The 24,332-nt window shown below is 43.1% G+C and overlaps 1 protein-coding gene across 1 annotated transcript in view; it reads right to left on the bottom strand.

The window, feature by feature from the left end:
• KCNK2 (potassium two pore domain channel subfamily K member 2) overlaps positions 1-24,332 on the bottom strand; it is a 143,354-nt gene that overhangs the window by 97,500 nt on the left and 21,522 nt on the right. The window contains exon 3 of the mRNA XM_019549471.1: positions 14,222-14,339. Within this exon, the coding sequence (XP_019405016.1) occupies positions 14,222-14,339 (118 nt within the window). The remainder of the gene's footprint in view (positions 1-14,221; positions 14,340-24,332) is intronic.

Below are 24,332 nucleotides of genomic sequence, written 5' to 3'. Positions count from 1 at the left end.
ATGATCTTCAGAGACAGGGAAAAGAGAGGGCCTGGCAGAGATGAGGTGGCCTTCAGGGAGCATCACAGTGGTCCTCAGTCTCCAACCCAGTTACAAGTGGGTATTAGGAATAATCACTAATCCTGTATTTACTCAAATATAAGATGACCATGAATATAAGATGCCCGAATAATTAGATTCGCTATATGGAAAACTTATAAATTAGCACACCTCTCATAACTCAAACTGGATGTTCTTGTCATGAATCCTGGGATCACCAAAAATTTATATGCAGATGAGGTTCAAGGCAACCTCATCTGGCTCCACCACATGGAGGGTAGGGTCACACTAATCATTTCTGACAAGCTGAGAGAGGGAGCAACAGAGAGATTTTGGGTGAGCTGTTCAGGGTCCCATTTGGTGATGTTTGCCAGACATTTAAGGCTGATGGGGAAACAGAAATCATTACAAATGGGAACGAAAATCTCAGCTCAGCTGTGGGAGTGGAGAGAAAGTTGAAATATATTCAAATGTGGTAGTTCATCATGACTTGGTAAAAGAGTTGACACTGAGGGGCCTGTGCACAACGGGCTCTACCAAATGTCTTATTCAGGAGGGTTGCACTAATTTGTCTTTGTGGTCTGTTCCCATCAGTATGTTTGCCCAATATGGGTCATGTGTTTTATAGTCATGCTTCGTGTCAGCTGTATTTAATCAGCCTCATAGTTGGTTTCCATTACCAAGCACATGCTTCTTTTGGCAGCAGTTTAATGATAGACAATGTGTTTAATGAGATTTCCTTGTTTGGGAATGTAAAACCAGGGGCTATTTTCCCCATGCTCACTGAGGGGAGAAAACCTCATCTTGTGTTCGAGTACATAAAGTAGTATAACCCACAACAGGATCATCTAAAAAATAAAGTTTGAGCAGTGAGAGCCATCTAGCAATAACAACCTTTTGCCTATGTTTATGAAGGACAAAGAAGAAATAACAGTGGATTCAGATAATGGAAAATAGAAGGTGGATATATACACATATGCCATGTATATCAGGTGTATACATATGCATGTGTCATATCAAAAGAAAGAATCCTTCCTACAATTCCATATCTAAAAAGAAAGCTGGAAGTTTTTACATTTCAGTAAAATAGTTTAGAGGCTAGTTCATCAGCTGGTGCAGACTGTTGTCACAGCCCTAGCTTTCCTTTTAGCCAGCATGAGATCTGCCCCATACAGCATGAGATCTAGCCCTTCAAATATTTTGCTTTACCAAAGTAAAATCTCCTAAGCCAAAAAAGTTTTGTATCAATAGAGATAATGAGGAGTTTTGTCTATCAACCCCCAAAAGGTCATAGGGCTGAGGTGCCACAGTTGAGAAACATATATCTATCTGCTAAAGAAGCAAAAGAAACCTATGAGGGTAAGATTTTCCTAAGCATTGAAAGAATTTAAGAGCACACTAAAGTATCAATGGAATATGTACTCTAAAATCCATTGCATTGTTTTGAAAATCTCCCTCTAGGCCTTATTTCTGACTGGAATAAATTTCAGTGAGGGAAACCTGCTGATGATAAAGAAAATACAAGAGAGATAGGAAGTTGAAGCAATATAAGAAAAATGATAATTTACAAAATATCAAAGGATTTTTGCTTTAGACCCTCTCGCACCCACCCCCAAGTCTAATGCTACTTTATTTCACTGTGGTAATGATACAGTACCTCACATTAAAGACTAACAGTAGCTTATTTCTTTATTTAAAGAATCTATGGACCCTTCCCCTTGGGGCCCTGTTACATATTGCACTTTAAACTGCTTAAATGTTGATGAGTGATAGTGCTAGTTTGAGATTGGAGCAGTAACACCTAAAGGCTAAAAACTTTCTGTCTCCCACCTGCACTGCTGTGACTTGCACTAGAGGGCTGGTGAGCAGGGGCCTGACTAGGGGCTACAGTTGTGAGTTGCCACTACAGGGCTGGGGAGAAAGGACAGGCTTCTATCCCTGCTCTAGGTGAGAGGATGTAAGAGATGGGGAAAAACATGAAGGTGGGGGGTGGAGTAATGGGATGGAGTGGGTAATGAAATAGGAGGTGGAAAGGAAATGGGAGTGGAGGAAAGGTGGTGTCATTAAGGAAGCTGGGCACTGAAGAATGCAAGTAAAAAAAATTAAAAAGAAATAAAGAGGAAGTAAATTAAAGATTGGGGATTTCAGTGTGGAGGGTGCTGGTCTTGCTTCCTGAGGTGGTGGCTAGGAGGTGGGAGCAGTGAGGGAAGCTGCTCTTGGGGGAGATAGTGCTTCTAGAGTGAACAAACCAGGGATTAAGAGCTCCAGGAGTTGCCTAAAATTAAAGTATAACAAGCCCCTTACATACTTTTATCCTGATTTACTTCTCATTTCTTAAGCAGACTATAGTTGTTTTTCAAATAATAGAATCCATTAGTCATTTATATATCAGATTAGACAGATGAAACAATTTGTTTTTAGATGTTATTTGTTTTGAAAGCTACTAAACTGAAAAGATTTTTAGTTTCCTGTGTTCCTACAGTCACATCACTAAAACATAAGATATTACAGAGAACAATTTTTGTGCTGTTTCAGGCACTGTCAAGTATAGAAGCCCTTAGAGGTACACAAAGGAGAAAGTGATTTTAAATTATACTGGGCCATGTCCTTAGATGGTATAAACTGGAATATCAATACTTCTATGGCACTGAGCCACTATGAGCCAGATTTCCAAAACTGCTCTGCAACAGGTCTGCAAGTGCTCAGTGGCTAAAACTCCAAAACATCCCAGTTCTGATTAAGGCTTGTAAAATAACTGTAAAAATGATCATCAACCAATAGCTCCTAATGAAACACTATTGGCAAGATTTAAAACAAATAAACAAAACACCCTTGGCATTCAGCATACTGAGCTTTTTGGAAAATCTGGTCCTAATTATGGCAACTGTGCTCTTTTGAAAATCTAACCTCATAAAACTACTCAGCTGAAAGGTAAATAAAACAACTGTGAATCAAGTAGCACAGGATAGTATATAGCTCAACATATTCAAAGGGGAATTTACTGACAGCTTAACCTGGTGATCTGCAGACTACACACACAGGCACATGACTCAGTAACAGAGATTATTTCTCTATTTTCTACAAAAAGCAAAACACAAAAGCATATAGTTTTGCTCAAATTTCTTCCAGATTCACATTCTTGTGACATTGCTTTGTTATAGAGCTTCAGACCCCAGTGGTCAAGTGTACCAGTCTGGATAAAATTACTGAACTCAAGACCGGGAGGTCTGCTACTTTCTGGGAGCTCACATCTGGAACATAGCAGAGAGGATCTCAAAGATTATTTGGCCCTCCGACCACTACCCTATGTTCCTTATCCATATGGGCATGAACAACACAGCTTGGAGCAATCCCAACTGAGTCATGAGAGACTACAGGGCTCTGGGAGTGGGGCTTCGGGGGTTGGGGGCACAAGTGGTCTTTTCCTCACTCCTCCCAGTTGTGCGTCATGGGCTGAGGAGGGAGAGACGGGTCGAGGTAGTCAACCAAAGACTGCAGCACTGGTGTCATCATGAAGTCTTCAGCTTCCATGATCACAGTCTGCTCCTTGATGAGAGAGGCAATGGGCTGCTGGGAATAGACGGCCTGCACCTCACTCCGCTGAGGAGGAGGCTCTTCTCAGCCAGACTTGCTGACCTGCTCAACCGGGCTTTAAAATGAGCCTGCCAGAGGATGAGGGGACTACCACCACTGCAAGCCCACTGGGCAGCTTTTGTAAACCCAGCAGGCTAAGGCACTCAAGGGAACCCACCCCCAGATGCTGAATGCCAAGGGTGTAGGGAAGGCAGGGGCCCCCAGTGAGACACTTACAAGCCTGTACACCAATGCCAGGAGCTTGGGGAACAAACAGGAGAAACTAGTCCTCCTGCTAAACAAAAAGGATTACAATCTCACAGGAATAAGAGAGACCTGGTGGGACTCCATCTTGGACTGGGCCACAGGTATAGATGGATATACCCTGTACAGGAGAGATCACATGGAAAAAAGGGGTGGGGGAGGTAGCTCTCTATGTCAAGGAAAGCTACACGTCCTTGCAAGCTGACATTGGCACCCAGGGGGGATGATTGGAGACTCTCTAGGTCAAAATCCATGGTGAACAAGGCACACGAGATACAATGGTGGAAATCTACTACAGACCTCTTAGCCACGATCAAGAGCTTGACCAGGGATTCACCAGAGAAATAGCTGAGGCTACACGTTCCCAGTGCATAGTTGTCATGAGTGGTTGTCATGAGTGAAGGCAGCCTACTCTGACATCTCATGGGAAGAGCACTTGGCCACATCCGAACGGTTGCAAAGCTTCCTCGTGTGCGTGGATGAGCTATATCCGACTCAAGAAATCTATGAACCGACAAGAGGTAAAGTGCTGCTCAACCTGTTACTGGCAATGGGGGATGATTTAATCAGTGACCTAACAATCAAAGGGAAACTGGGAGACAACGACCATGAGTCGATCACCTTCACCATCGCCATAAAGCTGGCAAGTCAGTCAGCAAAGCAGAAGTCCTCGACTTCAGGAAAGCTGACTTTGACAAGCTCAGGAGGCTTGTTGGTGAGGCCCTATGTGGTGGAGTACCTTTGAAGTGCTCGACATATGGCAGGGGCTGCAGTAGGCTGGGGCAGAGCCCAGCAGGGAAGGCAGCCAAGTCAAGCCCCCCCAGATCTCATTTTAAGGGGGGAGGTGTGTGGCAGAGCACCTTTCCAGGTGCTCACCACTTGAGGGTTTTCTCAGGCTCCAAGGGGAGCCTGCTTTGGAGCAGCAGCTGGGGAAACCTTCCCCTGGTTCCATTTAAAGGGGTGAAGTGTGTGGCAGGGCACTGTTGGTGCCTGCTGCTTTAAGACCAGAGCCAAGCAGCCAGTAGGTGCTTGATTAAGGCAGCTATTTTAGATCTCTGGCTGCCTATATAAAGAGCTCAGTTCCTTGCTGTGAGGCTCCATATCAACCTGGAGGTAAGGGAGGAGCTGTAGGGGATGGTTTAGGAGGCTCCTGGTGCTGGGCATGACCTAAAACTGAACCCTGCTGGGAGCCTGGTGGGGCTCTCAGTGGTGCGGGAGCCTCTAGGAAATGCCAGGCCAGTTATCACCCAGGTGAAAGGTGGGTAGGGGCACCTTAACCCTAGCCCTCACCTTTAGGTGGGTTTGCATAACACCAGAGGTAGTTGGGGCCCAGGCATGGCTGCAACCACCTGAGCCCACCAGGGAGGGAAGCCCCATGTCCCCAAGTGAAGGGGGTGGTGTGGAGCCCCAGTGAGGGGGGCAGAAAGGAGGATCCCAGTGAGGGGGTAGCCTCAAGTGTGGGGGCAGAGATCTGGAGTCCCAAGTGAAGGGGACAAAAACACCCTGGTGAGGGGTGGCCCCAGAAAGAGGTGGAGATGAAGAGGCCTGGAGGGGAGATGGAAAACCAGAGGGCTGAGTGCCCAGTATGTTCTATGTATAGAGTAGCCCCCGGAAGGGGCCAGAAAAAGCTTAGGCCCAGTCATGGAATTGGCTGGCCACTACCCCAGTGAGGGTCACAGGAGAGACCCAAAAGACAGTACATCTGCCACCCAAAGGATGGACTAGCTAAGCCTGTGGCCTAAGAGGCCCTCTTCAAGAGGGAGCAAGGCAGAATAAGTTGTCGACAGATGAAAGAGACCCTGTGAGATAGGATGAAGTGTGTGAGGCCCGAGTGAGAGGCGGGCAGTATGAGTGTGCATGAGACTGAAGCCTAATGGTGCAGCCTAAGGTTGCTCTGGCTGTAAGTCAGGAGCATATTGCCATCTGGATGCCATCTGCGAGGCATGGGCTGTGATGTAGGGAAGGTACAGAGCCGCAGATAGCGCCCCCTGGCATCAGGGCAGAAATGGACAGCCTCCTGTCTTAATTAACAACTATGAATTAATTAATTAAGATCAAGGCATGGCAGAACTAGAATTAGTGGGCCTCCCGCATCTAAAAAGAAAGATCTATAAAGGATGGAAGGCTGGATCCACCCCAAAGGAAGAATACTCTGCTCTGGTCTGGACCTGTAGGGAGTAAACCAAAAAACCTAAGGCAGTGACTGAATGCCAACTGGCTACACATATGCAGGACAATAAAAAGTCCTTTTTTAGATATGTGGGGAGCCAGAGGAAAAGCAAGGGTAACACTGGACCCCTACTAAAATATCTGGGTCAATGACAACTGACACCCAGGAAAAAGTCAACCTGCTTAATGGGTATTTTGTGTTGGCTTTTCACCAGCCCCAAGGGATGGCCCTGCTCAAAATGGTACGGGATGGCCAGGGCAAGAGAGAACTGTCACCCTTCATGAGTGCTGACCATGTGAAGGAACACCTTGAGAGGCTGGACACCTTCAAGTCAGCTGGCCCAAACAGCTTAGACCCCAGAGTACTTAAGGAGCTAGCAAGTATCATACCTCTGCCATTGGCACAAATCCTTGAGAACTTGTGGCACTCAGGTGAAGTGCCCAAAGATTGGAAGAAGGCCAATGTGGTGCCTATCTTCAAGAAAGGGAGGAAAGTAGATCCAGGGAACTACAGGCCCATCAGCCTGACCTCTATCCCAGGGAAGATATTGGAAAAAATCATCAAAAAGACCATTCTTGACAAACTGGCTGAAGGCAACTTCCTAAGGGATAGCCAGCACAGGTTGGTTGCAGGTAGGTCTTGCCTGACCAATCTCCTCTCCTTCTATGACCAGGTAACATATCACCTGTACAAGGGAGAAGAGATTGACATCATATACCTTGATTTTATAAAAGCTTTCTATCTGCTATCCCACGATCATCTTATAGAAAAACTGGCCAATGGTGGCCTCAGCTACATCACGGTCCACTGGCTGGGGGACTGGCTCCAAGGTTGGACCCAGAGAGTGGTAGCTGATGGAAGGCAATCATTGTGGGACACCATGACCAATGGGGTCCCCCAAGGCTCTGTCCTTGGGCCTATTCTTCTCAACTTCTTCATTAATGATGTGAACTCTGGTATCAGAAGTGGACTGGCCAAGTTTGCTGATGACACCAAATTTTGAGGTAAAGCATCCACACCCAAGCACGGGATGGTGATCCAGGCCAACCTTGACAGGATCAGAAAATGGGCAGATGAAAACCTGATGGCCTTCAACACCTAAAAATGCAAGGTACTCCACCTTGGGAAGAAAAACCTGCAGTATGCTTATAGGCTCGACAGTGCTACACTTGCTAGCACCACAGCCGAAAGGGAATTGGGGGGCCATGATTGACCACAACATGAACATGAGCCACCAATGTGATGCTGCAGCTGGCAAAGCGAGCAAAACTCTGGCTTGCATCCATAGATGCTTCTCTAGCAAATCCCAGGATGTCAGACTCCTGCTGTACTCAGCATTGGTGAGGCTGCAGATGGAGTACTGCATCCAATTCTGGACTCCACAATTTAAAAAGGATGTGGAGAAGCTTGAGAGAGTCCAGAGAAGAGCCATGCACATGATCAGAGGGCAGGAAAACAGGTCTTATAATGAAAGGCTAAGAGCTATGGGACTTTTCAGTCTGGAAAAGCACAGGCTCAGGGGAGACCTGGTGGCTGCCTATGGGTATACAAGGGGTGTACATCAGGATCTGGGAGAATGCCTATTCACCAGCATGCCCCCTGGAATGACAAGGACAAATGGTCACAAACTCCTCCAAGACCATTTCGGGCTAGACATAAGAAAGAACTTCTTTAGTGTCCGAGCCCCAAAGGCCTGAAACGGACTGCCGCCAGAGCTCGTGCAAGCACCTACTCTGGACTCCTTTAAGAGTCAATGGGACGTTTTATCTTGCTGGTATCATGTGACCCCAGCTGACTTCCTGCCCCTGGGGCTGGGGACTGGACTCGGTAATCTTCTGAGGTTCCTTCCAGCCCTAATGTCTATGAAATTAATGAAAGAACAAAAGTGATTAGGATATGGTTTCATTCATAGACACATCCTAAAAATACCTTTGCTTTAATTAGCCATTCTGGAACTTCATCCAGTAACCTTTGCCTTTAGAGGTCAGTAAGCTTTTGAAACTGAATATGAAGTGAAGGTTAAAAAAAAAACCTACTGGTGAGCAGGTGGTAAGAAATTCAAATAAAGGTAACTGAACCACTTCCACTAGCATCAGATTAGAAAACATGAAAGTTTTAAAGCTTCAGTGGAATGAAATCAGAAGAGTATCTACCTACCACAGTTGATATTTTGATATACTGGTAGTATTTTCAGAAAAGATCATTGTACTGAGCTGTCCAGTAGGGGTGTGCGAAGTGGGCTGTATTCAGTTCGGATTTGGATCGCTGTCCGAATTCAATTCAACTCAACCAAATCTGAATCTGAAGATTCAATGCTGATTTCAAAAAATCAGTGATTTTGCCATAGACACAGCTTTAAATGTTTTTTCTACATTCCTCAAGGTACCAGGCACAGCTCATGAACACTGAGATGGCAGGACAGATGGAGCATCCCACAGGAGCCCAGGGGAGCCCCCCATACACCTGGCGATGGACTTGGAAGCGGAAAGGAAAAACTTCCAATCCACTTCTGGGTCCATCACTGAGCATGTGAGGGCCCCCCTCCACTCACATGCCCTTCCAGCTCAGTGGTTGGCCACAGAGGGATTCTGGGTGCCCCCATAGGCCCAGGAGGCACCAGTTGCTGAGCCAAAGGGTGGTGGAGGGTCCCCTGCACATTCTGCAGCAGACCGAGAAATTGACCAGAAGTGCTTCTAGCCCACTTCTGGGTCCACTGCCGAGTGTGCTGGGGACCCCCCAATGCTCCTGTGGGATGCTCAATCTGCCCCACCTTCTCAGCATTCATGAGCCGCCTGATACTTTGCGCTATGCAGAAAAAACAGTTAAAGTTGTGTCTATGTCTGAATCATCAAATCTCTCCGAATCGATCTGGAGGGTTCTGATTTGATTCAGAGACATTAAAGCATCTCCTGATTTGATTTGGATTCAGAGATTCGTCTGCCAAATTTTCACCGAATCAAATCACCGACTGAAGCTTTGCACAAATTGTAGGAGCATCTGCCCAGCTTCCCCTACTTATGCAATCTCAAGGCACCTCTCTATAAGAAGGGAAAGTTGGGGTCCCTGCTTACAAAGACCTAGCCTGAAATCTCCATGTCTCTGTATAGAGAAAGCTGCATGAGTACTGGTGTAGAGACATGAGGCCTTGACTTACACTGGATCCTGCTCTGACCCATGCTTCCCATAGAGGCATCGGTCCCCACAGGAATGGGTTTAAACTTGCTTAAACTTGAGTCATTAGGCCATCTGATGTTTTCCTTTTTAACCTCATAGGCTATGGCTACTAGTCCCCTATCACCTCTTACCCTCCTCTCCTTGCTCCTCCATCCCTCCCTCTTGCCTGCCCTACCACCTTTCTGTTCCTGAGGAATCCTGCCGTTTCCCTTCCTCACCAGACTGCACCCTGTGCTAAACATTAAACAGTAATGCATTACTGGTATAAATATATTTATCATTAAAACATTTAAATGTTCACATCCCTAGTTTGAATGCTGTTTTGTGAAGGGAATAAATATGAAAGGATATTGCTGCTTCAATTTCACTGAAATGATATAATACCACTAAAAGATGCATTGCAAATTTATTTATTTAATAATCCCAAAACATGAAAGAAAAAAAAATGATTTGATGTTGATCTATGAGTGAAACTGCCTCATTCAGCTGAGCTATGGAAAAAGCAAGGTCACTTGCAAATTCTGATCTTTCCAATGACTATCTGACATTATTAAATGTGTTTATGCTTTTGGTTACTAAGCTAACACATATTCCTTGTAACTAAGTGAAAGTCTGCCAGTGAGGACACAGTTAGCAGCAGGATTTTATTGTTGAGTCAAATGAATAAACTGCATAACAATATTTTTAAAAATGTGCTGACTCCACAGAAAAATAGAAGTGTCTGAAGAGTTGAGGGAAGGCAGAGGAGAAACAATCTGTGTGATGATATTACCTTTGCATTTTTATAGACCAGATATTTAATTGCAAAAATTCAATTTTGTTTAACAAATGACTAATCATTATTATCCACACATGTTTGTTATTTGCATTTGATTCAAAACTTTTCAATGTATCCTTGGATTTTTTAAGAAAAAATGTTCTTAATGTTTCATAGATTTTATAGATTTCATAGACATCAGGGCTGGAAGGGACCTCGGGAGATCATCGAGTCCAGCCCCCTGCCCAAAGGGCAGGAAGTCAGCTGGGGTCATCGGATCCCAGCAAGATAAGCATCCAATTTACTCTTGAAGGTGTTCAATGTAGGTGCTTGAACCACCTCCAATGGCAGACTGTTCCAGACCTTGGGGGCTCAGACAGTAAAGAAATTCTTCCTTATGTCCAGCCTGAAACGGTCTTGCAGGAGTTTATGACCATTCGACCTAGTCATCCCTTGGGGCGCTCTGGTGAACAAACGTTCCCCCAGATCCTGGTGGTCACCCCTGATAAACTTATAGGTGGCCATCAGATCACCCCTGAGCCTACGGTTTTCCAGGCTAAAGAGTCCCATGTTCTCTGATAACATTTGATATTTTCAGCAAGGTACTTGGTTTTGAGAACCAAAACTATGCTAGTCTTAATATTACAAACAAGTATACTGGCACGCTAAATACAGTACTGTATACAGTTAGTATCAACACACACTGGCATCAAGCATAAATGCAAAATGTAGCTACCTAAGGCAGCAAATGTCAGGTGTACATGATAACTTGATAAGGCCATCCAGCCAGAAAACAGGTTTATAAATAGGGGCCAAGGTGCAGAAAATGATGGATTCAATTAAATGGAGCAATCTGCTTTTTGACTTGGGAATGTGCGTGGGTAAGAAAGTTCTTCAATCAGGACACCAATAGACCTGGAATATTTACTTCAGCGCTCCAAATTACCAGCAAAATTCTGTGAAGCCATTAGAATCCTATACAACCAGGCAGAGGGCAGTTCTTTTTAAAACAAATGTGTAAAACTACTAGAGCCATCCCTTGGGACAACAGAGTCCACACCACAACTGCTATCTTACATTCACCAGAAGTCTAAATCATTACAATTATTATAATAACTGAGCAAGTATCACTAATATTTCACGAAGTCAGCAGACTGGAGAACAGTAATACAGCTGTTTGTGGTGTAGTTCTGGTACTGGTAGGAATATAATGGCATCTTCCATTATTAAAAATGCTCCTGATGCATAAGTGTTATTATGAGACAGCTGTCATATGGAAAAAGACAACTAAAAAAGAGAGTCTTGACAATTCCACTGCTTTCTGACTTTCTGTGTTTCTAATATGGAGTTACAGATCTGGACTTCTGGGAAGAGATCCCTGTTCTCATCTCCTATCCAGGAGTGAATTTTCCAAGGACAAGTTTTCCATGCACAAGTTCCTGTGGTGATGATCCCATTTCTTCTTCTACCTTCCCTCTGAGTGGCTGTGAGGACACACTAATATAAGGGAAAAAAATAGATCATCCAAACAGAAAAAGGTTGATGAAAAGGATTTTTCCAGCTCTGGAATTGGTTTTGGTCCAAAGGTTCTGGATGAAGAATGCCTGAATACCATAGTTCTAATCATGAAAAAGGAGGCTCCCTTGCTCTATTGTGCATTCATACCATGGGGAAAAACAAGTTGCATCTCAGATTTGAGTACCAGCCCTCCAGATCTGCCACAGCCCCAACCTGGGCCCAGGGCCAGAGCCAGAGCTCCCCAAGCTGCTACTGCTGCTTGGAATCAGCATCAGCAGGACCGTGCATACCAGTCAGGGGTCAGGGCTGTGGCCTGGGATCAGATGTCAGTGGACATCCAGGGACAGGGAGTGGGTGGGGGGTGGGGCAGCAGCACAGATCAGGGGATGGGGCAGCAGCACATACTGTGCCCTGATCTATGCTACTTCCCAATCCTCTCATGCACACTGCTGCCCCATCCCCCAATGTGCTGCTGCCCTATCCCCTGACCTGTGCGTCTGATTCAGCAGTAGCATGAATCAGGGGATGGAGAAGCAATGCACTGAGGGATGGGACAGCACCACACACTGCTGTCCCATCACCTGATCCAAGCTGCTTTCTGATCCCCTACTCTATCAGCAGCATGCGCTACTGTCCCACCCCCTGATATGCTGCTCCTCAATCCCTTGCCCTACACTTCTGATCTGGCTGAGGGGCAGGCAAGGTGGGGTAACTGACAGGTTGCGGAGTGCCAAGTGGTAGGGAACACAGTGAAGGGAATAAGGTGGCTGCCCCTCTCCCCCCCAACTGGGGACAAATTTAAAATGACCCTGCAAGAATTTGATTCTACAAACTGAAAATTATTAATTTGTTATAATTTTCCATGTATAGAATCTAATTATTGGGGCAATGGAGATTTATTCTTAAATTCAAAGTCACCTCAGATTTGGGTAAATACAATGTTTAACTGCAAGCTCTAGAGACAAATCTTTTGGTTTCTGTAACAATTCTTGGATGTCTGCATACTGCTATGACGTGTATAAATGATTAGATAAATATATAGAGACAAGTAATAAGGAGCATCCAGGAATGTGCTGTCAACTCCTACACTTAAGAGCTATAATCTTCTGTAAATGGCAGTGATCCCTTTTTCATATATTCAAGTTCATTTGAGTTATTTTGCTCTCAGTTAATGAACAAATATAAGACACAATATTTCAAAACTCATTTCTGAAATTTTATGTGGAATATCTTTAGTGTATCTCACGAAAACAACTTGGAGGGGTCCATAATCTGCTTTTACAATTTCACGATTTTCATGTGGTTGGCTCCTACAGAATATACCACAATACAGTACCACTGGATACTACCTTATGATGTATAGAGTCAAATCAAACTCTGACAATACTTCTCCCAGGACCAACACAAAAACATAACAAAACATGACACTAGTCCTGATTTTTCTTCTGGCAATTGTACTTTTAGCATGGTACTTTTAGCATGCTTGGCAGTCAACTTATCACACACACTCTGCATCATTACAGATAGGATGAAGTAAGGTAAAATACATACTCTTGTATGTCTCTAGCCACAAGCAGTAATGTGTCTTAAATAATTTCTATTTTGTACTTTAATTTTGTAACATGTATAATTAATAAATCTAAAATGGATTCAAAGCCAACAGAAGCAAAGTTCTTAATGTATATCCTATAGTACAAGTCAACAAAAGAAAGGATGTATTCAGGATTACAACCAGCTAAGAATTTTCCACTGGAATGATTTTAAAATGGAAAGTGTGGTTTCTGCTAAATCAAAAAAAATCCATTTTTTAATTTTAGTCAAGTATATTTGCTTTCTGCCACAAAAATGATAATTGAAATGAACTAATTAGGTTTTTTTATATCAACTTGAATCTGAATATTTCCATTAGTAGAACTGGAACAGTGCATTTCAATTAATTTCATTATTAAACTGTATTTCCATATTGAAACATGTTGGGAGCTGTAGTTCTGAGAGCTCATGTTGTTCTTGGTTCCATGACCCTTTTAGATATCCTATAAACATGTTCCTGGGGATCAGTTCAACGGTCCACAAGAAGTACAGTAATAGTTAGATTTAGGAATATTTTATAGAAAATGGTAAAAAAATGTTTAGCCATTTCTAAAGTGTATTTTGTTCATGTTTTGTTCCATGAAAACTATCACGTTTTCAACTTTTAGCCTAGAATTGAGACTCAAACAAAGACTGGAATATCAGAATTCTGTCCTGCAGGAGTTTCTTATTTTTTATTCGGCCCTACTACGTACACTTGTCTATTTGGAATTATATACCTTATTTCTTCCTATCATTTAAAATATTAAAGAGAAAAAGGAAGAAATAAGGAATTTAGAAAAGGAAACCCAGTGAATTGGAATATATTCTCAACAGATGAACACATATATTGTAACACGCAAAATGTTGCTGTCTTTTGAGAACACAGCTAGCTAAATGCAATTACTTATCTCTTCACAAAACTCTTGTACATTCTTATCAGGGAAATTTACTATCAGATATTCTTCCAACATTGTTGAATCATTTCTACTTAGCCAACATGCCTGAATTTTAGTATTTCAATCCCTAAGGTAAGACAGTAACTCATTCATGTGAAATAAATGAGTTGGTAAAAGTATCATTAATGAAACATGTATTCAGAATGTAATAAGTTGTAGTTCAAGTGCTGCAAAAATAAGTAATAAGGAGTTTCCTACCTATGGTGGTAATAACAGTGCCAGCAAAGAAGAAGGAACTTCCCAAGTCCCAGTGACTTGTTTGATTAGATGTGTTTCCTACAGGTATGATTCCTGCATTTATTGCTGCCACTACTTGCTGCAAATTAAAAAAAAATTGTCAATATTCATGAAAGAAACAATAGTGTTATCATACATTATGCAATAAATCAATATACAGAAAGTCACTTATTAGATGTATATTTTTACCACCCACTGACCACATCTACAAAGTGCTCTTAACTGCAGAGTAGACTAATTCGCTGCAGAGTAAAGCATCACCATCTAAAAATGCAATGCTATTAGGCAGCAGTAAACCAATTCACGCAGTCATAAGATAGTACTATCAGGGACAGTACTTCTAAGAGAAGTGGTGCAGGCTCCTACCCTGGGGGTTTTTAAGAGGAGGTTAGATGAACACCTTGCTGGGGTAATTTGACCCCAGTACTCTTTCCTGCCATGGCAGGGGGTTGGACTAGATGATCTACTCAGGTCCCTTCCGACCCTAGAAACTATGAAACTATGAAATTATGGCAGAGTACAGTTGGGGCATAAATTCTATCCAGTCAGGGGGCCAGACTCCTGCCTGTAGCCTAGTCACACAGCTCTGCATTTTCAGCACCCTTATGCTCCAGCCAGCTCCTGCGCTGCCTGACGCCACCACACAGAGCCTGGGACTAACCCCCCATGCCCTCTGACAGCAGGGCAGGAGCGGCCATGGCATAAACTGCTCCACCCCTCGTCAAACTGCTGCTGTCCCAGGCACGTGTGTAGCTGCTGCAGCCAAGAGTAGTTTACTCCAGCTCAAACTGCTCCAGAGTTTATTACTTTGGATTAACTGCACACTTTGGATCATACCCCAACAAGATAAGATAAAATAATAAGATTTAAGATGTAACTATTTTTACATGCAAAAATATATGTATTAGATAAACATTTTACATTTAGTTTCCTAAATAATGTTCACAGTGTCTCCATAACATTGTGTGCAAGACAACCAAGATTCAGTTTATAATTTGTAAAAAGAATAAAGTCATATTATCTTATCAATTAATTAAGAACTCATAAAAAGGACAGACAGTGCAATACTTGTATATCATTATTAGTGTTATATTATTATGTTTTCACTATTTTAATGAAAATTTGGAATTGAATACTATAATGTAACTATCTATAATTATGGATGTAAGCCTGACTATTGGTTTATAATAAATTATTGACCAAATGTAATAATTTAAAATATCTTGTTTAAATATTTTAGCAGTGCCAACTGCAATGAATGAACATGAGTTTTGTGAAATCTGTATTCTCCTGAGACATCAAAATATTCCTCAGTTCCTGCAGTGCCATCTAACTGAGATTTCTTATCATAAAAAAGGGGGGAAAGATAACATTTCTGGGTAGCTGCCTGTTGTGCAGACACACATGAGTATTTCTTTCACTGTTAAACATTCAGGAGAGTGCTATTTTAAACTGACAATAACTCTTTTAGGAAATATAAATTAAGGGTGTTTTGAAACATTAAAGCAAAACTCATTTTATAACCATGATCATTATAATGGTTGTTTTTAAAAACAGAGAAAATGAAGGGTAATATGAAAATGAATGTGTAACTAGTAAAGGGTTTGTCTTGATGAGAAAAATTGACAGCAATAAGGTATTCAGCAACAGCTATGCCAGACAAGTTCCCACCATGGACATTCTACTCCATAATAACAGTGACTTTGTTTTGGAATAACTACACCATTCCCAAGGGAAAGCAACTATTCCAGAATAAAATTACTATTATTTTGGAATCAATAGGCTCTCCTGCCCTGCTCAGCTTACTGGTACATGTGCAACACCACAACTACACTATTTCTGTCCTCTCAGAACAAGCATCTCTCAGCACAATCTTGCACCGTATAGACATGTAAAGACTCTCTACACAAAGGGCAATAGTTCATTATACCAAAATAGCTATTCCAGAACAAATAAGTGTCATCTATTTTTGCCCACATAAACAAGATCTTACAGCCAGCATTTTCAATTTTCTGCTTCCAAAGATCAGGAATACAGATGAGCCATCAGGAACCCCTCAGCAGGTTCTACACTAAAATATGGGACATCCTGGTAATGGAGGAATTATCTCAGCAGGTTAGAGTATTAGAAAAAGATACAAGGGAGGTATAAATATTTAGAAATATGCATTCCATTCCTGACCTACATAGAAGATAAAAATTCAGTGGCTAGCAAGCCAGAGCCTCTACCCAGAATCTTTGAATAATAAGTGTATGTTCATATATGTCTTCATTATACTGATAGTTGAGACAATAATTTATAAGCTTATTTTATATTAATTCCATTATAAAGATGTAATAACTTCAACCTTGTGCAATTCCTGTGTATTCCTCTAATGTTGGAGTTTTATTTCCATAGTGGCCAGAACAAAAAATTAAGCAGGAACCCCCCAGTGTAACTATGCAGTAGGGCCCCCTGCGTGCTCCCCAGTGGACCCAAAAGTGGACCAGAAGTAGCACCGAGCATGGTCCTGTGGGATGCTTAATTGGCCTCAGCATTACAGTGTTCACAAGCTGCACCTTGAAGGTGTATTATCTTGTGCTGCTTTTAAGCCAACTGCTCCACATACGTGTGTACACTCTGACAGTTAAGTCATCTTTAAAAAAGTTAAGTCACCTTCACAGTCAGAAACTTAGTATGTGTGTATGCACCTCTAGGGACTAACTAGTCTCTAGAAGGTGCCACTCTACCTTCTGCCACAGTATGTGGCAGGGTTTTGATCATAAATACCTGTACTTGGAAAAGGGGTCACATTCCCTACCTGGAAAAGGGGTCACATTCCCTACCAGTCTTTTACTTTATCAAGCACAAGTTCAGTACAATTTGGGGACTCATTGCTTATTATATCACAGTTTGTATTGCATTAATATTTTGTAAGAGCAATTTGCATATGTTCAGGCAATTAAGTCTGGCCATTCTAAATGCAACAGGTGCAAAAAGTTTTCAGCGCTCTCTACCGGCATTGAAAACCAAGGACAAACTAAAGGATGCAGGAGCATTACACTAAGGCATCCCTCAGAACTCACTCTTTCATGATGCCCACAGCAGTAGATGCTTCCATTCCTTCTTTTGTGATCCCAGAAGAAAGGCTCTTTTGCTGACCTCCCAGCCTCAACATCAGCAATTTCCCAAAGCAGCACGGTTTCCTCATTTTGCTTTGTGAAGAGAGGGGAGAAGCTACTTTTCTAGGACTCCCCTCTGGCTTCAGAAAAAAAAGAAGAGGAGCCAGTTGGTGCTGCAGGCACTCAGATTTGTATTTGGGCAGAGGGGCAGGGTGTGGAGGGGAACATTAGGCTGGGGGCTTTATGCCATGGTAAAGCTAGTTAATCCTGTCCTGCTAAAAACTTTTCAGGTGATAATGTCATTCACTTTTATATACTTGTATCTTAATCTGTAATGTTTGAGAAGCCATTAAAGCACCATTTTCATTACTACAGTTCACTATAACAGATCCCTGCTTTACAAAATCCAGTCCTTGAAGAAAATGGTACAACTTGAAAACACTGCCAGTCACAAAGAGCCAAATGATGCCAGCCTGTGTTACCTGCTTATTACATCTTGCTGTTGGGCACCACCAGGCTTTCCCCAGGACAATCCCCGAGGGCTCAGAAGAGCTTCCCAAAATCATCCACAAAATTATTTCATTACCCTCTTTCAAATCCGTCTTTGATATGATGCCTACTGGAAACTTGACAAAAAGACTCCTTTTATTATGCTGAATACTATCTCATTGTTTCCTTGAACTTGAACTCCATCAATCTGTCCCCAAAGTCAATCTACTGTTTTTAATCAGATTGTAAGGGCAGGGACCATTATTTTTGTCCTGAGTTGCCACAGCACTAACACACAGTTGGATTCTAGCCCATGAGAATAACAAGGCATCAAAGACAGACAACTAAAAAAAGTAATAAAATTCCAAGCTCAAGTAAATCCACATAGTTCCATTAAATGTAAACCTAGCAAAGTAATTTAAAGCATCTGCTAGTCTTCAGCATTTCTCTTTCTAATGTCTCTGTCAAATACATGAAATAGCAATTTAGAACACTAGATATAAACAGCGTATAACACTGAGTGAAAAACCTGGATAAAAAAAAAACAGTTGCCATTGACTTCATTAAGACTAGGATTTCATCATTAAGGAATAAATAACAAGTTATTCATTGTCAATGCTTATCTATTTTGAGTTTGTTTCTCATTTTACTTCTGTCAGTTGCTTTGGTTTCCAACTGATGCCTTGTAGTTATAATACTGAAAACATAGTCATTTAATTTTTCATAAATTTGGCAACTCTGTTATTCATAGGTGTAGCCTGGCTTGTGTGGCAGAGTTTTAAGTTCTGTGCATCTCAAAAAGGTGCTGTATAGCCTTCCTTAATTCTGAAGAAAAGACTATAACTATCAGACTCCCAAACCATCTTCATAATATCATCATCACTGATTCAAATTTCTTCCATTCAGCCTTTTGCGACAGCTTGCAAAAATTTAAGTTTCTTGGCTTTATTACTGTAAAAAAACTGTAAAATATGACACTTTTTCCACATTCCATTCCATAACAAGTCAAATTTTGACTTAAATCTGACTTCAGCTGCCATGCCCACAAAATACTCAGCAATGGTCAGGGACTTGTTCTGCTAACATTTTCAACTCCCTAAACTAGTTAGGATTATTTCATTGCTTACTTTACCCTTATTTCTTTCTCTACCTGTTATTGCCACGTGCTAATCATTTGATCTATTTACCCTAAAGCTCAACCTGTACTTTTTCTTCTTGAAGAAAAAATATTGGCAAAACAAAGCACCATTGACAGTTAATATTATGTTTAAAATCAGAGACAGCTTTGAATTCCCTTCATAAATTTAAGAAATACTTTCCAGATAACAATTTCATTCATGTCACATAGGAACCTATGGCTGTCTCTGGTTTCCTTTATAGAGTATTATGTGAATTAACTGCTAAGACTAGAAATAAACATTCATCCTTTCAAAGCAGCAAGTTCCTTCTCTGAAAATATAGACACAATTTCCCTATGTCCAGTCAACCATTATCTTTGCTACTGGTAAAATGAAGTAAGCAGTACTGAGTGTAAGCCAAAATAATTCTTTCTATTCCCTTCACACCCCAACACACTGGGCAGTGATTTTTTCCACTGAGGCATTGGGTCTAGTTGCTGTGTTTTTATGAAATAATGTAAAACACACTGGTGAGTGTCCATCAGAAACAATTTGGTGCAACTGTTTCAAATGTGAACAATACAACTGTGATCTAACCCAGTTCTAGAATCCGGCTGAGTATTGAAATGACTCTATCTAGACAAAGATAAAAAGCAAATTCATTTCAAAATACATTTCCAATTAACTAGAGAAAACTTAATGTTTTATTCCCACTGTTTTGTCAAAAATAAGAGGTACCTTGTTTGTCCTGGCAGCACATAAACAAGGTATAACATAAAGGCCAAAAGTGTTTCCAAATTCTTTTGTAAACTTAACACCCTACTAGTGTTCTTCCCTACTTCCCCATCTGGTTGACACAAGCTGCCATTCTACCCAGACTTCACTACCAAAAGGTCACCTCCAACTACAATGATCTGCCTCATATCACAATGGCCATGGGGTCTTGTCTTTGTATTCCAGCTTTGGTGTGCAGTGACAAAGTTCTCTAGCAATTTGTTCACATCATAATATACTTTTAGCACTAAGGGGAACCACTTTTCAACCTAGAGAGATCAGGACCACAAACCTTACTCAGGAAAGTGACTGTTATTTTTTTTGGAACATGTCTCTGGCAATCTTTGGACTTGGCTTTGCTTTGCAGGTATCTTTTATAATTGTGTCTTTCACTGTAGATTAGAACCCCCATGGTGTATCCGACAAATTGACAGCCTGTTTTAAACTTAGTCATGCTTAGCTTGATTGTAATGAAAAGTACACTGTCAGAAGAAAGTGTTTCTCACCCTCTGGAGATCTAAGAATCACCCAGTGGCTGCCTAAACTGTTGACTTGCTGCTGATGCATATGTGTTCTGCCAGCCCTTCTGAAACAAGTTTTAGGTTCTCGTAACAGGATTCATGACCAAGATTATGCATATAGCCTGTACATGATTCACAAGATAAACTCAGAGATTTCAGATAGGAATCTATAGTATCAAAACCATCCTGACTTGTTGGCCATGTCCAGATGAGCATGAATGTAAAGTATGTGGTGCCACAGACCTGTCTGTTACCTTGCAGACCCACTGTAGACCTACTGCCTTGCAGTGTGGGGAGATATTTGACCCCAGGAGATCCCAGAGTTAAAAAAAAAACAAAGCCATGCCAAAAAAAAAGCATGGTGGCACACATGGCAACAGTGTATCCCACCCAAAACCAGAGACTGGCCAGCTGGAGCCACACTCCAGCTGCCGGCCAGGCTTCCTGACTGGCTGCAGCTTCAGGAGGCCCCCAGGACCACAGGTAAGGCTACTGGAGCCAATGCAGTTGAGCCCCAGCCTGTCCTACCCTGCCTGGGGTAATCTGCCATGCATCAGAGGGCATGTGGTATGGGCATTCCCTGGGAACAACTAGCAGCACGCAAGGTATGCTGCTGCGATTTGTTCCTGGGGAAACAAATGTCCGCACTTGTCTGGATGCATCTATAGTGGTCTTTCTGAGTTCTTTGCAGCAGAAGAATCTCTATTACCATATTCTTTTATATATAAACACATACCTTTTTTCCAAAAAACAGCTGCTGGAAATTGGAGTGTGCATTGTATGCAAGGAAATATGGTAAGAACAGTTTCTGCCGCTTACCAGAGAGAGCCAAATATTAGTCTGCATGCAACCCACAAGGAGGAATCATAGAATCATAGAAGTAGGGTCAGAAGGGACCTTGTAGATCTTCAAGTCCGACCTCCTGCCTGAGCAGGAGAAAAAACTGGGCTCAAATGATCCCAGGTAGGTAGGCATCAAGTCTCCTTTTAAAGACCCCCAGGGTAGGAGCCAGCACCACTTGCCTTGGAAGTTGGTTCCAGATCCTAGCCGCCCTGACTGTGAAGTAGCTCTTACAGATGTCTAATCTAAACCTACTCTCAAACAACTTGTGGCTGTTATTCCTTGTTATGCCAGGCGGCGCTAGGGGAAACAAGGTCTCTCCCAAGCCCTTCTGGTCCCCCCTAGTGAGTTTATAGATGGTCACCAGGTCCCCCCTCAGCCTTCTCTTGTGAAGGCTGAACAGGTTCAGGTCCCGCAGTCTCTCATTGTAGAGTCTGCCCTGTTGTCCCCGGATCATGCAGGTGATGAACAATGAGCAGACTTGGCTCTCTAGGTACCCCTACTTAGGCCCTTTATACACATTACATTTATGCCAGGATATATAATAGAGAACATTTTTATGGCTGTTTTATATGCTGCCTTAAATTGAATGTGTGGCAAGGACAGCCCCAGGGCTGACAATTCACTAGGATCTGTTTGAGACTCCAGTGTGGTCTGGGGTTGAAGCCAACAATCTGTCATGCTATTTTGTGGGTAGCTAGGTCTGAGGCCATTTTGGGACTGAAGTGCCAACAGGGGTCAAGAGGAATGAGCAGATTCCAGGGACAAGCCAGGTCAGGAAGCCAAGAAGTAAATCCAAAAATAAGGTCTAGGAACACGTGGAGTCAGGAAGACAGGGGATCAGGTGGACAGCAAGCCAGGTGGAGAAGCCAGGAAGTCCAGCACAAAGTAGTGTCTAGGAGCAAGCCGAGTCAGGAACCTGGGGGATTAGGCAGAGAATGGAGGCAAAGAGCAAACTAGGTTGAGAAGCCCAGAGATCAAACAGAGAATGGAGTCAGAGCACAAGCCAGAGGGAAAAGTGAGGCAGTCTAGGATTACTGTTGCCCTGATACTTCCTCTTCTAGGTCATGGGTTTATATGGGGGGAATTGGAGGGTCAGCTGACCCCAACCAGTCACACCAGTGCTACTGAATGGACAGAAGGCTAAGCCCTGCTAGAGACTTCAGGACAGCCTTGATTAAGTTGGGTGACAGGCCCTGATGAGCAACCATGATGGTCATGCTGAAACCTCAGGTTCAAGGCCATGGCCTGACATCACTCCCAAACCTAAGGGTGGCTCCTGGAAGTCACTGCTTCAGGGTGCTCTTTGGGAATGTTTTTCAGTCGGGGCATGGATGTTTTCTGCTGGTTCCTTCATGCAATCTTCAGGCCCATATCCCCCCCAGTCTATCATGTAGTATAATTTCCCCCATCTCCATTTTAAATCTAAGATCTCCTGGACTATATATGCCTCCTGTCCCAGCATGGTTACCAGGGATGGGGATGAGTGGGTATGGTATAGGAAAGAATTCTCTATGGATGGCTTGATTAGAGACACATGGAATACCACTTGAATCTTCAGTGTCTAGGAACGTTGTAATTCAAAGCCTACCAGGTTTGTCAGGTTATGCAGGAAGGGGTGGAGGAGCCAGTGATCCAGTTCCTTTGAAGGCTGGTCCATCTAAAGATGTTCAGTCGACAGCTATACTTTCTGCCCCACAGAGTAGGCAGGCCCTTGCTTCTTATAGGTCTCTCATTCCTTTTCCAGGTGTTGTTTTAATTCCCTCTGGACTTTCTGAATAGTACAAATCCATTCTGTTTCTGTGGGGGTGTCAGAGTCTGTGGGTAAGGCAGAATGCAACCAGGGATGGAACCTATAATCTGAAAAGGAAGGGCTTGGCCCAAATGAGGCATGCTCAGAGTTGTTGTATAAGAATTCTGTGAGAGTTAGGAGTGAGACCCAATTAACCTGTTGAAACTTAAGGTAACAGCAAAAGTATTGATCTAAGACTTGATTGGTCCTCTCAGTATGACCATTTGAAATGGCAGATCTTCTGTTCCAGAGTGGCCTGCTAGGGGGGAGTCATGGCTTAGGCAAAGGACAGTTAGTCTAGCCCAGGGGTGTCCAATATGGTCTGTGAATCTAATTTGGCCCACAGAGCTGGATCATCTGGCCCCCCAGCCTTGATAAGACCCATGGCTCTGGAGCCCCAGCAGCACCAGGGCTTGTTCCTGGGGCAGTAGCCAACTGCCCACAATGCTCAGCTACTTACTATGGTGCTGCTGGGGCTCTAATGTTGCTGCTCTTACCCAGACACTTGGCAGCCAAGTCAGCAAGAGCTGCAGTGCCTAGAGCCCCAGCAGCACTGAGGTTACATCAGTTTATTGCACTTCTGTCCAAGATCCCCTCCAGCACTCATAGTCCCCTGAAATCCCAGGATGCTTTGCACCTCCCCAGCAGCTCCCCTCCCCTCGCATGTTGAGCAGGCTAGACATCACCCAAACTGTCTGCTCCAGCAGAGCAGGGAGGCATTCTCTAACACTGCAGAAAGAAGCCGAATATCACAGGCACTTGGCTGCCACCATGGGAGCAAGTAACAGTACTGGCTCTTCTTCCAGTGGTGTTGCTAGGGCTCCAGAGCTGTAGCTCTTGCAAAAGCACTTGGCTGCCTCCACAAAAAAAAGCCATGGTGCTGCTGGGGTTCCAATGCTGTGGCTTTTGCTAGCTTGGCTGCCAAATACCCAGGTGAGAACAGAGGCAATGGAGCCCAAGCAGGACCACAGGAAGAAGTCCAGCATTGTGGCTTGCTCCTGCAGTGGCCAAGCCCCAGGAATGTCGAGCCTCTTCCCACTGGGTCCTGGATTTGTCAGAGTGAGCACCATATGCCTGGATCCATCATGGGGAAAGGGGCAGTCCATGGGCAAAATCTGGGTCCTGAGGCAACCCAATTCATAGATTTCACAGATTTCATAGACATTAGGACTGGAAGGGACCTCAGAAGATCATCGAGTCCAGCCCCCGGCCCGAGGGGCAGGAAGTCAGCTGGGGTCATAGGATCTCAGCAAGATAAGCATCCAAATTTCTCTTGAAGGCGTTTAATGTAGGTGCTTGAACCTCCTCCAATGGCAAGCTATTCAAGACCTTGGGGGCTCAGACAGTAAAGAAATTCTTCTTTATGTCCAGCCTGAAATGATCTTGCAGTAGTTTACAACCGTTTGACCTCGTCATCCCTCGGGGTGCTCTGGTGAA

The sequence above is a fragment of the Crocodylus porosus genome, unplaced genomic scaffold (genome assembly GCF_001723895.1).
Source record: "Crocodylus porosus isolate Cpor-Errol unplaced genomic scaffold, CroPor_comp1, whole genome shotgun sequence".
Lineage (NCBI taxonomy): Eukaryota > Metazoa > Chordata > Crocodylia > Crocodylidae > Crocodylus > Crocodylus porosus.
Note: the sequence above shows the minus strand (reverse complement) of the source record. Positions and strands in the feature narration are given on the sequence as shown.